We start from the raw sequence: 14,071 nt of genomic DNA, 5'->3' as shown, positions 1-14,071 counted from the left end.
AATTTGCTATTTTTTGAAAGGAGACAAATAGAAAATGTTCCACTGATCTGACTTCAAATTAAGAACAAATTCAAGTGACATTCTACTCAGAAAAATGTATCAAATTAAAATGTGTGGCTCAGGGTCAGTATGGTAAAAAAACAAACAAAGGCAAGAACATCTTTAAAACCCGCCACAGCTCTGGGTGGCACAAGTCAAACTCATTTTCTGATGCTGTCCATCTTTAATGATAAAAATAAAGATCTTTTTTTTTTTCTCTTAAGATGGTTAAATATTATCGGAGTTGATTATTGACAGTGCTTACCACTAAAATGTTTGAAAGGGCATTTTGTTGTTATACAATGCCCATTGTAAAATGAAAAAATTCAAGCGATATAATTTTTTTTAAAAAAAGGGAAGAAAGCAAAATTACCCAACATTCCACTATTAATACGTGGTGACCATTCTTCCAGGCTCCTCCCTGTAAATACGCACAACGTGTGTGATCTTAACAATTTTTACAATTTTGGAATCTTACTATTCGTGCTGTTCACGTCCTAGAGATTTCACATACATCTCAAGGACCTAAAAGAGCTTTTTTTGCAATTTTCTTTCTCCCTTCATTTTATTTTATTTTTTTTTTAAGTTTTTTTTTTATTTATTTTTGGGACAGAGAGAGACAGAGCATGAACGGGGGAGGGGCAGAGAGAGAGGGAGACACAGAATCGGAAACAGGCTCCAGGCTCTGAGCCATCAGCCCAGAGCCCGACGCGGGGCTCGAGCTCACGGACCGCGAGATTGTGACCTGGCTGAAGTCGGACGCTTAACCCACTGCGCCACCCAGGCGCCCTCTCCCTTCATTTTAAAGAGAGGAAAAACCTAACTTTCCTTTGAAAAGTGCAGTGGGACCCATTTTATAAAGATCTGCTTTCAAGGAGAAGTGTCTCCATCTTGTGGCCCTTTAGAGGACAGTCACCAATACTTCTCGACTCCTGTTGTGTTTTTGCAACTTTAATCAGAAATGGCGTCAAAGCTGGCGCTTGGCCAGCGGCCTTGATGAAATCCAACAACAGGCCAGAGAATCTCCATCTGACCTGGCTATAGAGCAGGACCAAGCTCTCTGGCGTGACACCTTCCCTTCATGCACTGCTCTGGCGGGCCGCCTAGCCCGAGACATCAGAGTGGTGGGTAAGAAACAAAAACTAAGACTAGAGCCAGCCGTCCCAGCTTCCCACACTGAGCTCTCTCCACAGTTTCCTCTTTAATCACAGCTTCAACGCTGTACTTTAATCACACCGTTAAAAGAGCTGATCTTGGTGGCCAAGTGACTCTCCCTCAACCTCATGAAATCGATCACCTGGGCTTCTGGGGAGGAAGGCAGAGGCCTTAGGGAGGGTGTGATTTCTCTCTAGAGGCATTAGCAAATAGCCCCGTCACTTGCCCTCTGGTCTAACACTATTATGTCCAAGATTTGACTGTGCAAATTGGTTTGGAATGTTAGGAAAAAATACCTCTTTGGAGATAAAAGTTGAATTCTCTTATCTGTGTAAATGTGGTGAACGCGGATCCTGTGTCAGGCAGTATAAACGTGGTCATTTTCTGTATCTAGGACCTTAACGGTTGGAGGGTTTCACTTTGTCCGCCCACCGTAGGCTGAAGAGTTACGGTTTACATCTGAATGAGCACCTTTTGAGCGCATGCTTTGTTCCTGTCTCTCTCTCTCCTATGCAGTATATAGTAGAATGTCATGGGATCACCCTTCTTCCTCAGTTCTTGGGCATGTACCGGCTTAATGTGGACGGAGTGGAAATATACGTGATTGTTACAAGAAATGTGTTCAGCCACCGTTTATCTGTATATAGGAAATACGACTTAAAGGTAAGACTGTGTGAATTTTTACTAAGTAATTGACCAAATGTTGTAATTGATCCCGCCAAATGCTTATTTGCTGCTCAGAGCTTAACGCCACCAGGCAGTTAGCCTAACGGTGCTGTCCTTCGAGTTAAACAAGAATCACTTGTGGGCTTTCCCAGAAGACCGTCGCACGTTGGGAAGTAGCACATCTGATTTTTTTCAACAAGTTATTTGTTGAACACCAGCTAGGTGCCGGGCACGGCTTTGGCGCTGGGAACGGTGTGATGGACAGAACAGACCAATGCTGTCCGTACTCAAAGGAGCTGGTATCGTGGTGGGTAAAGATGGACAGTAAGTAAAAGCAGTGAGTAAATCCCACAGCATGTTAAGAAGGGCTAAGTGCGATGGACAGAGGTAAAGAAGGGGAAGAATGGGGAAGGGATGCGGCTTACACAGGGTGTCAGGGAAGGTTTCACTGAGACGACGCGGAAGCCGACCCGGGGGAGGAGGGCGTGAGCTGAGAGAGCGGCATTCCCAGCAGAGGGCGCAGGGCCTGAGGCCGGCTGTTTCAGAGACCTTGAGGGACAGGCACACCACTGGAATTCTGAGTGGAGTGGGGTGAACCGATTCTTGGATCGCTGACCTGGGGGGAGAACGTCCAGGTTGGGAGCTGGCAAGCTGCGACCTGCCTGCGTGGCAAATCCGACTTGGCCATTTGTGTAAATAAAGTTTTATCGGCACGCTGCCACGGCCAGTGTTTCTGTCTCACGGGTGGTTGTTTTTGTATTACAGCAACAGAGTTACCTTGTACCACAGCAACCGTTTTGGACCCCAAAACCTAAAACAGTTAACCAGCTGACCCTTTTTAGAAAAAGCTTGCCACCCTTTGGCCTTTACCAGGAGATCGCGATTTTTTTTTTTTTTTTTTAATCTCAGACTCCTTCGTTCTTAAAAGAGGACCCCTAATACAGCCCCTATGGAACGTCCTCAAAAAATTAAAATAGAATGGCCACATGATCCAGTAACTGCACTGGGTATTTACCCAAAGGATACAAAACACTAATTAGAAAAGACACGTGCACCCTGTGTTTCTTGGAGCGTTATTTACCATAGCCAAGATATGGAGGTGAATGGATAAAGATGTGGTGTATTCACACACACACACACACACACACACACACACACACTGGAATATTACTCAGCCATAAAAAAGGAATGAAATCTTGCCATTTATGACAGCACGGATGGATTTAGCGCGCGCACACACACTGGAATATTACTCAGCCATAAAAAAAGAATGAAATCTTGCCATTTATGACAGCACGGATGGATTTAGAAGGTATAACGGGAAGCGAAAGAAGTCAGAGAAAGACAAATACCATACGATTTCGCTCATGGGATTTAAGAAACGAACAAAGAAAAAGAGGGACCAAAAAAAAAAAAAAAAAGTCTTAACCAAAAAGAGCGAACTAATGGTTACCAGAGGGGAGGTGGGTGAGGGGTGGGTGAAAGAGGTAAACGGGATTAAAAGTACAGTTACCACGATGAGCACTGAGTAATGTATATAGAAGTGCTAGGTTCACTGTGTTGTACGTCTGAAACTAATATAACACTGTATGCTGGTTATATTGAAATTACAATTTTTTAAAAAGAGGACCCCAAAAAGCTTTTGCTTGTATAGGTTATATCTACTGCTATTTAATGTTAGAAATTAAAATAAAATTTTTCTTTAGGTTTATTTATTTTGAGAGAGAGAGAGAGAGACTGAGAGAGAATCCCGAGCCGGCTCCTTATTGTCAGCACAAAGCCCAATGCCAGACCCAAACCAGAAATCATGAGATCATGACCTGAGCTGAAATCGAGAGTCTGACGCTTAACAAACTGAGCTCCCCAGGCACCCCTGAAATAAGAGATTTTTAAGTGCTTGCTTCCTTTAAAATAAAAGACTATTATTACATGTTAGCATGTATTTATGAAAAATAGCTGTATCTTACAAATCAAAAAATTTAGTGAGACAGATGGCCTTTTTTTTTTTTTAACATTTTTTGCAAATCTCCTTAATATCTGACTTAATCTGAGACAACTGGAATGTCATAGCTGGTTGTGCTGTCAGCCTGCTAACGATGTTACTTGATTGAAGTGTATGAAGAAAGTCCGACCTTACAAAGATACGTGGTTGGAAAGCGGGAGGGTGGGTGTTTTAAGAACTTTCTCAGAAATGTGCAGAGACTCTTCTTTGATATTACACCAAAACTTGACAAGTAGTAATTTCTTAAAGCTCAGTTACACTGTGGAATCTGAAATCACATCAGTGAACTTTCTGTACTTATTTCTGCATAATCTACAGGTGCATTTCCATATAGCGGTCCGAAGACATCATGCTTTGGTCATTTGGAACAGATGGTTCACTGAGTTTCGTGCTCTTCCGGATATTGACACATTTCATTATACAGTGTCAAGGAGTCATGGGGCACCTGGCTGGCCCAGTTGGTTAAGCTCTGACTCTTGATTTTGGCTCAGGTCATGATCTCACAGGTCTTGGGATCCCGCCCCCCTCTAGGCTCCGAGATGACAGCACAGCTTAAGGTTCTCTCCCTCCCTCCCTCCCTCCCTCTCTCTCTCTCTCTCTCTCTCTCTCTCTCTCTCACACCATCCCTTCCCTGCTCATGTGCCACACATGCTCTTACGCTCACTCTCTCTTTCTCAAAATAAATAAACTTAAAAGTCACATTAATATCACCACAAGTCTCATCAGGAAAGTCTTTAAGTATGGAGAAGCTGTCATACTCACAGTGATGGATAAAAGTTTCTTCAAACTCTGATTTCCACTCAAAAGCTCAAATTTTACCATCGGCAGCAAGCCCTGGGAACTGTTTTCTGTGATGTGCCAGCACGCAGCACCCCCCTTCCCCCCCTTCCCCCTCCCCCCCACATAGGGAGCCCCGCAGCTTTGTTCTTCTTTGAGCAAATACCTACCAAATGCCCAGATCGAGTAAAGACATTGCCACTTGATCTTCCAAGCAAAAATGTTGTTGTGATGGAAAAAAGTGGCTAGTTGAGCTCATAACTCAAACCACCACAAAAATGTTCTTTTGTTAACGTTTCTTTATTTTGAGAGAGAGCGCGCGCGCACGTGCACGCGTGAGCAGCAGCGGAAGAACCGAGAGAGGGGAAGAGATAGAATCCCAAGCGGGCTCCGTGTTGTCAGCGCAGAGCCTGACGCGGGGCTCCGTCCCACGACAGTGGGATTGCGACCCGAGCCGAAGTCAAGAGTCAGACGCTTAACCCGCTGAGCCCCCCGGGCAGCCCCCGTCACAAAAATGTTCTTAAAACATTTCTTCTTGATAAACGGGAGTGTTTTCTATATCGTCCCACAAAGAATACTGAAAAGGTATTGACTCCACGGTCAAGATTTACTAACTTCATTGCTTCAAGGACATGTTTGTACATACATGTAATATGTGTATTTTTGTGTGCATTTTACGACCGCCCATATCGATGAGTACCACCGATGCCACTGGATGTATGCTGAGCTGCCCACATTTTACCCGCTATTTTTTTTCAATATCCGTGCAAATATCAAGGCAGTGAAAAAAGTAGAACGTGTCTCAATGTTATTATACAGATAGTTTTGACTCTGCAGACCATGAAAGGGTCGTGGAACCCCAGGATGCTCAGCACACTTTGAGAAATGCTAGTCTAAGGGAGACAAAGTGGTTTAGGCTGATCTCCTGCCCTCTGGAGTTCAGATAAACTGTATAAGCTCCCCAAGTACAGCCTTCCTCTGTCCTGCCTCCTAGTTGAGGCAGTTTTGTTCCCTGGAATTGCCCCTGGTGGAGATCCCCGCCACCCTCCAGGGTTCCTTGTACCTCTCTCCCAAAGCTTTTGCAGTGCTCCTTAGAGGAAGGAGGACTCCATCCACTGGCCTGACTTCCCCCCATATAATAAGCCAGAGTGACCTCTGAAGCCACATGTCCTGGTTTTATCACCTGTCAGCTGTGTGTGTGTTGCTGAACCTTTCCCGAGCCTCAGTTTCTGGCCAGTGAATTTGGTTGTGACTTATCCATTCTACCAGTAAGTGCCTTAAAGGCAAATTTTTGGTCCTTTTTACTTTTTGTGCCCCAGAAATGCCTCAGATAGTGCCTCATTCAAGCAAGCACCTAGTAAACATAGCTTGATGTAAATTATACTTATAGCCTGGATATTATAGTTGTAATTTGACTTCATAATTTCATCTCCCTCCTTAGCTCGTAGAAAAAATAAATTCTGTTCTTGCCAGGACTTTCTGTTGTGACGGAACCTGGACATGTGGCATCATCTTGTGGCTCACCCTCTTGGCCATGACTTAACCTTATTTTCTATTTCTGTTTTTTTATTTTAAGTTAATTTAAATTTGGGTGAGGTCCCCCCCCCCCCCCCGCCCCACTCCCGGCTAATGATCTGCATTTACATAGAGATGAAGCTTCCCTGAGACTCAGAGCCGGGTAAATTCTGTTACAGGGGGAATGATACACACACAGCGACCAGAAACTTGGCTAAAGATACAAAGAGGAGTAAGCAGTTTCTTCCTCTGACCAGTAAGCGTAGACAGTGCTCAAATATTGCAAATATCCTGTCTTGTTGTTGTTGTTTTCTGAATTTGAGGACATTCTTTGTTAGAAACCAGTGTGTAAAGGAAGGTATTTGTGGTCTGTATTCAAGAATCCCTGAAGACGGGCAAACAGGCCATTGCAAGGGGCAGCAGCTGGGTTTGTGCAGAGGAGTACGTGCTGTGGTTGTGGAAAGGGGCCCCAGGTATTCCTTCTGAACCACTCACCTTGTCATCGTTTCGTGGGTCGGCTTTGTGCTCCCCTGACGCATCCCCGAGAAACACTGAGCATTTCCCCTGGGCTGACGGCAGGATCTCACACATCCACCGGACCTGGGAATGCCAAGCACCAGGGGGGTGGAGAATTGGCCCCGGGGTGGTGGGGACTCCAGCCTGGGCCCCCGTCTCCAGTACCAGGAGACTCCTCAGTCTGAGTCTCTCATCTGTGAATTACAGGCACTTTTTTTTTTAATTTTTTTTTAATGTTTATTTTTGAGAGAGACAGAGACAGAACATGAGTGGGTTGGGGCAGGGAGAGAGGGAGACGCAGAATCTGAAACAGGCTCCAGGCTCTGAGCTGTCAGCACAGAGCCCGACGCGGGGCTTGAACTCACAAGCTGTGAGATCATGACCTGAGCTGAAGTCGGCCACTCAACTGACTGAGCCACCCAGGCGCCCCCACGGGCTACTTTCTAATCAGTGCCTGAGCTGCTTGGACGCAAGATGGTCACGGAGTAGTAAATTTTGATTTAAGAATGGCCAGTCGAGAAGCCACTTTAACTTTCCTCAAGTCACAGATAAGTTCTCTTAATGGTTGGCTGAGGCAAGTATTCCAGGGCAGTAAATGCGTGTACAAGAGGTGATCAGGTAAGCCCATCACCGCTGACCTGAGTGGGGGGAAGGGAGAGCAGGGAATCGGTCAGGATCTTTCTCCAGCCATCGATTCAGGGAACGCCGGGCATCGATTGCTATGTGAGATCCTGCTGTGGCCACTGAGGAACACCACGAATGAACAGTTCTTGTTGTGATGACAGAGCTCAGAGCACCAATGCAGCCGAGCAGAATTACTGAGATCAAGAACTGTGTTTTCTTCCACTTTCTACCTCTGTGCTCGGCCGGGCGCCTGGCACAAAGTGGGGTGCGGGTGAATGTGTGGGTCTGAAGGGATTCCCAGAGTGAGGGGGCCCGGGAGGTACACACGGGTTACTCACGGTTACGAGGAAGACATTTCTCGGAAACGGCAAAGACGGGCAGAGGGCCAGGCACGCCCATAGCTGGAAGACATAATGTGGGGGAAAGAGGCATTCCGTGCCCCCGTGGCCCCTGCAGCCACTTAGTGGCCCGCTTCCCCTTTGAAGACCGTTAAGACCAACCATTTCTGGCAGTTGGGGCCAGAAGCAGAGCGTGGTTTGGATCCAACGTTGAGTGATTGATCACTCAAGTGATTGTCAGGTTTTCTGATTTCCAGTTGGGGGGGAGGGGGGACGAGAACCAGGGAGAAGACAGCTCGGGTGACAAGCTAGGGAGAGGATTAGAGACGAGCCAACAGGAAGGTCTGCGGAGCGGGGAGCACCCACGGGGCAGGGTCTTAGTCGGGGAGGGGACAGAGCCCACGCGGGCTGAGGCGCCACGGCGAAGTTGGCGCTCACGTGTTCTGCGCTCTGCCCTGGCACACGCGCGTGTTTTAAACGTGCGAAGCCCGATGCCTCCCGTGTGCCTGTTTTCATGACGTGTTTGTGTTTCAGGGCTCCACGGTGGCTAGAGAAGCTAGCGACAAGGAAAAGGTGAGTACCCTGACCTACTCCCGGCGCGGTCCTGCCAACGGGCGGGAACAGCACCCCTGTCCCCCCTCTTTCCCTGTTGCCTTCCGCCGCGACGCTCCCGGCTCCCTTCCGCCACACCAGCACCGCGTCACCCAACTGAGGGGTCGCCCGCGGCCCTCGCTTCCTCGGATGAGGTGCCCCCTCCCTCTGTGTTGGCTCATGGAGTAGTTCTTGGTTTTAAGGGTGGGTGAAAGAAACGTTTCGCGTGCAACCCGGTCTTGAACCCGGTCTCTCGGGATCCAGACTGGCAGGCACAGCTCAGCAGCCGTGGGGTCCCGGCCCCACGTTACCCCGAACCAGCGGGCGGGAGCTCGAGCGCTTTCCGCGCCTCCCTGAGCCCTGGCTTCGCACCTGCAAAATGAGGGTGGTAAAGCTTCAGCTTGACCTGTGAAAGGTTGGCTCGGATGAGCTTCCGACTCCCTTCCGACTCTAAGATGGGGTTGGAATATGTGTCACTTGCAGAATTAGGGATGGAGAGACTACCTCTTTTTTAAAAAAAAATTTTTTTTTCAACGTTTATTTATTTTGGGGACAGAGAGAGACAGAGCATGAACGGGGGAGGGGCAGAGAGAGAGGGAGACACAGAATCGGAAACAGGCTCCAGGCTCTGAGCCATCAGCCCAGAGCCCGATGCGGGGCTCGAACTCCCGGACCGCAAGATCGTGACCTGGCTGAAGTCGGTCGCTTAACCGACTGCGCCACCCAGGCGCCCCGAGACTACCTCTTTTTACCTTTTCCTGAGTCACCGGACAGCAGGCAATATTTGAACCCCATCTCGTTTATTAGGCAAGATGACAGATTCAACTTGAATCCGTTTCATTAAGAATTTGGGAAGTGGCTTTCTGTGTGTAAATCTGAACTGACCAAAATCGACATTGGCTTATATGAAAGGGACCTCTGTACCCTCAGTTATTCCCCCTTGTCACCTTGGGAAGTGCCTTTTTTTTTTTTTTTTTTTTTTTGACCAAACCGTTTGGAAGCTGGGTTCAAGGTTTTCTGGTTTTGTTTTGTTTTTAAATTATTATCTTAGAGTGGTGTCATTCCGTCTAGATTTGCAGTTTATATTTTGGAGATCTGCTGTATTCATTCTGAAGTGTTTGTGAATGCTTTCGTGGGTACCATCCCTACAGGCTTCAGGGACTAAAATAATGAACGACACAGACCCATCTAGGAGGCGATACGGACGTTAAATAGGAAATGACCATCTCGTGTGATAAGCGGTTTAATAGGGCACATGTGGCTCCTGACTCTGGCTTGGTGGGGTCGGGGGGGGGGGGGGGGGGGGGGAGGGGCTTCCTGGGGGAGGGGCTTCCTGGGGGAGGTGATGTTTGGAAACCTGAGGACAAGTCAGAGTTAGCTGGAGGGAGGGGTGAGAAGGAGCATCCTGTACAGGGGTGCAGAGGGGGCGCACCGGGCGCCCTAGCTGGAGGGGGAGGTAAGCCGCACCAGTTGGAAAGGCTGTTGAAATGACCGGGATAAAATGGTGGCCGGAGCTGGGATGGCCGACAAGGACAGGTTATGGAGGTTTAGGAGGAAGCACCCACAGAGCTCAGGGATGTGGCAGGGGCCCAGTGCCAGGGAGTGTGTGTGGAGGGAGGGCGGGGTTCGGGATGACTCCCGGCTGTCTGGTTTGGACGGTGGGGAGGGTGTCGATTCTACTCACGGCCGGGGGAGAGCAGAGTGGGAGGAGTTTGAAATGTCAGTCCCCCTCTCCCCTATGACAGAGATGCTCATTTGGCATGAGGGGCCGCAGGGAAGGTTTCAGCCGGAAGCAAAGGGGCTTGGGAACCTCCAGGAAGGATGATCAGGGAAATATATGAGAGCGCCCAGGATGAGAAGTGTGTCTGGAACCGGCCCAGAAGAGCATCGGATTTAAGGAGCGGGTTAAGGACGAGAGTCCTGCAAAGGATCGGCCAAAGAGACACATTTACTGAGTGGCTTGTGAGAAATGCCCAGTGAACCTTGCCCCTGGTCTTAGGAGACGTGCACTCTGGTCGTAGCCCAGAAACCAGAGAGAGAGAACTGCCCCGGAATCAGATAAATTAGATACTTCTGCAGGCTCAGGTAGGGTGAGGACTGAGAGTTATCCATTGGCCTATCACCAAGGAAATCTCTGGTGACCTCGCCTGTGACAGCGGGTGCCACAGAAGCCGGAGAGCAGTGGGTTAAGAAGCGGGGAAGAGAAAGGGAAATGGAGGCTCCTTCTTCGACCGTTTGTATTTCTACTGTGCACTAGTGGGTGTATTTTGACATTTCTGACCTCCACCTACAGCACCCTGAAGGCGCCAGCTTTGGCCAAAAGCAGCAGAAACAATGGGCTGTGGACTTCCATGTTGCTATGACTAAACAGTTTTTCCAAGGTGCTCAAGACTCAAGTGGGTATTTAAGTTTGAGCCCGTGAGAGACTCAGAGGTTTAGTATGGTTGGGTTTTCTCCTAGGAGAAAATAATCTGGACCATCTAGAGAGCCACACAGACTTTTCTGCGTCGTAACAAGAAGCCAGCCCCTGAGGAGGAACTGTGGTTGGGGTGGCATCCACTTCTCCACGTCGGTGGCTCTGTTTTGCCTTTGCGCCCTGGTCCCTTGAGATCATTGCTAGCAGGCCCCACCCTTCCCGCCCTCTGTTCATTTTACTGTCTTCAGGTTTGCTCCCCAAGGGCATGGTCTGCTTGGACAATAAACAATGCCCAGAAAGACAGTTACAGGCCATGGGGTGGTTGCTGCTGAAGCCAAAATCCGCAAACGAGGACATCTACGAAGGAAAGCCACAAGTATTTGACATCGTCGAAGCTGTATTATTTCATCAGAAGCAGACCCTTCGTTCCCTATCCCTCCCTCTACTCTCTGCCTACAGGACCATGCACTGCCCAGAATGCCCAAGGCCCTCACCACACCCCCACCGCCCCCTTCACCAAAAATGCTCCGCCTTTTACTGGTCTAGGTGGCTGTGAAAAAGAGTGAAATTACAGAATTTCTAACAGCAACCCGCTTTTCTGAGGCGCCTAAAATGCTTAGAATGCTTTTCTCATATTCTGAATTGTTCCTCAAAACATCTCCCTGGGAGATGGGCTTAGAGAAGTCAGAGAGGGGAACGACCTCCCCCACCTCACATCGGGACCGATTTGAGACCCATGAACTTACGTTCCCGTGGGGCGTCACGCAATCAGTGGCAGAGGTGAAACCTTCCCTTCGTCTGGGGTTTGTGTTTTTACTGTGCGTTTTGATGTCTTGGGCCTTAGAAAGGCAAATAGTGATAACTGACATTGGTGGAGTGTAAACCTTACACGAATTCGGTCGGATCATCCTTACCACCAGGTTGGTGCTCTTATTACTTCCTCTGAGTAAATGAAGTTAGTTCGCAGACGGGTTCAGTAACTTGTCCAGAGCCCCCCAGTTACGATGTGATACAGCCAAGGGTCTCAGCCCAGAGCTCACGCTTCTGACCACTGTGCTGTTACCCTCTGAATGTCTGGCAGCTCTCGGTCTCCTGTTTTAAAAGGACATAGCATCAAAAACTCATGTTAATCCCGTGAGTCATGAAACATTCACTGCCTTGACAGAAACAACGTTTCGGAGTTAAGTACGGTGCTGGAGCAGTTCATTCTGAGTCTTGATCTTAAGATTCTTAAAGTAGCGACATCAATGGTTCGGTTTCATGCTATGTTGGCAAGTTGCCTCCGTTTTTGTTTTAGTTTCTTTTTTTTTAATATATAAACACAGGCGACCTCCCTGTGTCTTACACCGTGTACACATGAACGCGGTCCACACGATTGCCCTGGGGAAGAATTCCGTGCCCTCTACTTCTGTCGGGGCGTGGGGTTCATGACAAGTCTTCTTCCACTAAGAGGAGCTCCACAAGGCCACCCGCCTGCCCTTGTAGTTTACAAGTGCTCACCGAGCAGGGGCGAGAGGAAACACCTTAAAGATAAGGAATGTAAAAGTAATGCAAATTTTGTCATTGGCGGAGGCGACGCCCCCCCCCCCCCGCCCCACCCCTGCATCGGCAGGAGGGCATCAGGGCTCTCTGATACGGCGGTTTGTTTATAATCTGGCAACAGCCAGCCGAGGGAATGGTCACTAAACTGTCCTACTAAAAAGAAATGAAATGTATTAATAGAGCTGAGCTCCTAAAGACATTGGGTTTTCAAGTTCTAAAACACGTCTTTGCCCTTCCTGCCCTCTCAACTTTCAGGTTTTCTTTCCACGAGCAGTGGATATTTTTCATCTCCCAAAAAACATGCTATTCTTTGGCTTCGCAAGTAAAACCACTGATGTCATCAAAACAGCCGCCGTTAGATATATTTATTGTCTGCATTTTAGCCTTTCACGAATGGAATCCCGTGATGTGCCAAGAGTCTTCTCACTGCTTTCACCGTGTAACTATATTCTCCAAGAAAAAAAAAAAAAAAAAAGATTGTCACGGTGCAAAGGATAATTTTCGTAAAGAATCCCCACGGCCTTGGCCTGATTGGTAATCTGGCTTGTGAGTTTTCCCTTTCATTTGAATCTCCATAACTGTCTTCATTGCCCAGACTTCCAACTTGTTGGTGACAAGTTTTGAAACCGTCATTTCAAATATTTAGTGATCTAGGTGCAGACAAGTCCCGTCCCCTGATTTCAGCTCCCTCGTAATTAGTGTGCTTTGCATTAGCATCATAATGAAGATGGCGCTGAGGGAAATAACGAAGTTCTGTTGCAACAATAATGGAATCACTTTCATGGCAACAAGTATCCGAACACGTACGTACAGATGTCTTGAATTAAAAAAAAAAAAAAAAAAAAGACCAGGGCTTTTTTTTTTTTTTTTTTTTTTTAAGCCGTCGTCAGATTTTGACAGCTGCTATGACTTGTTTTATTCTTTAATTCTTTCCTTTTTAATGGAAGGGCATCTTCCATTCATGGCTCCGGCAGTTTACCTCCTCTAAATGAGACAGAGAAATGCGAATCTCCCTGGTGGTCCATCTTTTCACAGCTGCGCTGCGATTCCAGTGTGACATCGAATTAGTAATTATAGCTGAGCGGACTGCTTTTTACAAATGACAGCCTGAGCCACGCTGCCAACAAGCAAGCCACTCAGCAGGGAATCTAGGGAAGTAAAAGAAAACATAACTGGACTCACTTGATTTCTGGGGGATTTGACCTGACTCTTTAAAAAGCCCATGTTCTTGAGCGAGAGAGTCCTGGGGACTTACACAAATATGCATTTTGTTCATCGCTCTGCACAGTTCTTCTTCAAACTCATGTCTGATTTGCTTGGGTGAAGTAAAGCCTGTGTAATGGAGTCACTGGGTCGCAATAGGAAGACTGCTTCTAACGTAGAACCTTCTAACTGCTTCTACTGCTTCTAACGTAGAACCTTCTCCCTGGAACCCATGTGAAAGAAAACAGCTGTCCTGCAATTGACATTTGTATAACTATATCGGCAATAATCATTGTTGACACTTTGATAATGGGCTACAGAAAGCTGCCTTGTCGATCCCTGGGCATTGTGAATTGCACTGGCAAGTAAGTGAGTGTCATTGTCTCTGACACTTTACCTATTACTGACCGAGGCGTCAGGCGAATTCGTCATTAATACCCTTACGTCGAAAACTGCTTTCCTAAACCAGTTTCCAGCGTTTCTTTTGCGATCTTTACATTGTAGCAAATTGCGATTAATTCCTCCCTCTGTCCGGTTCTTTGGGATGCAGTTAAAGGCAAGGGGACAAAGACGCTCGGAGCGTCGAGCACAGCAGCGTGTCCTTCTGGGAATCTTTCCGCTGTCGGCTGATGATCGGTTAAAGCTAGATTATCACGGGTTCTAAGCCCTAAACTCCGCTAACGCTTT

The 14,071-nt window shown here is 47.6% G+C and overlaps 1 protein-coding gene across 1 annotated transcript in view; it reads left to right on the top strand.

Annotated features, from left to right (window-relative positions):
• PIP4K2A (phosphatidylinositol-5-phosphate 4-kinase type 2 alpha) overlaps positions 1-14,071 on the top strand; it is a 192,654-nt gene that overhangs the window by 153,278 nt on the left and 25,305 nt on the right. Inside the window, exons 5-6 of the mRNA XM_043563146.1 lie at positions 1,711-1,857; positions 8,167-8,205. Of these exons, the coding sequence (XP_043419081.1) occupies positions 1,711-1,857; positions 8,167-8,205 (186 nt within the window). The remainder of the gene's footprint in view (positions 1-1,710; positions 1,858-8,166; positions 8,206-14,071) is intronic.

This window comes from Prionailurus bengalensis, chromosome B4, assembly GCF_016509475.1.
Source record: "Prionailurus bengalensis isolate Pbe53 chromosome B4, Fcat_Pben_1.1_paternal_pri, whole genome shotgun sequence".
Lineage (NCBI taxonomy): Eukaryota > Metazoa > Chordata > Mammalia > Carnivora > Felidae > Prionailurus > Prionailurus bengalensis.
The sequence above is the reverse complement of the archived record's forward strand: the minus strand, read 5'-3'. Positions and strand labels throughout refer to the sequence as shown.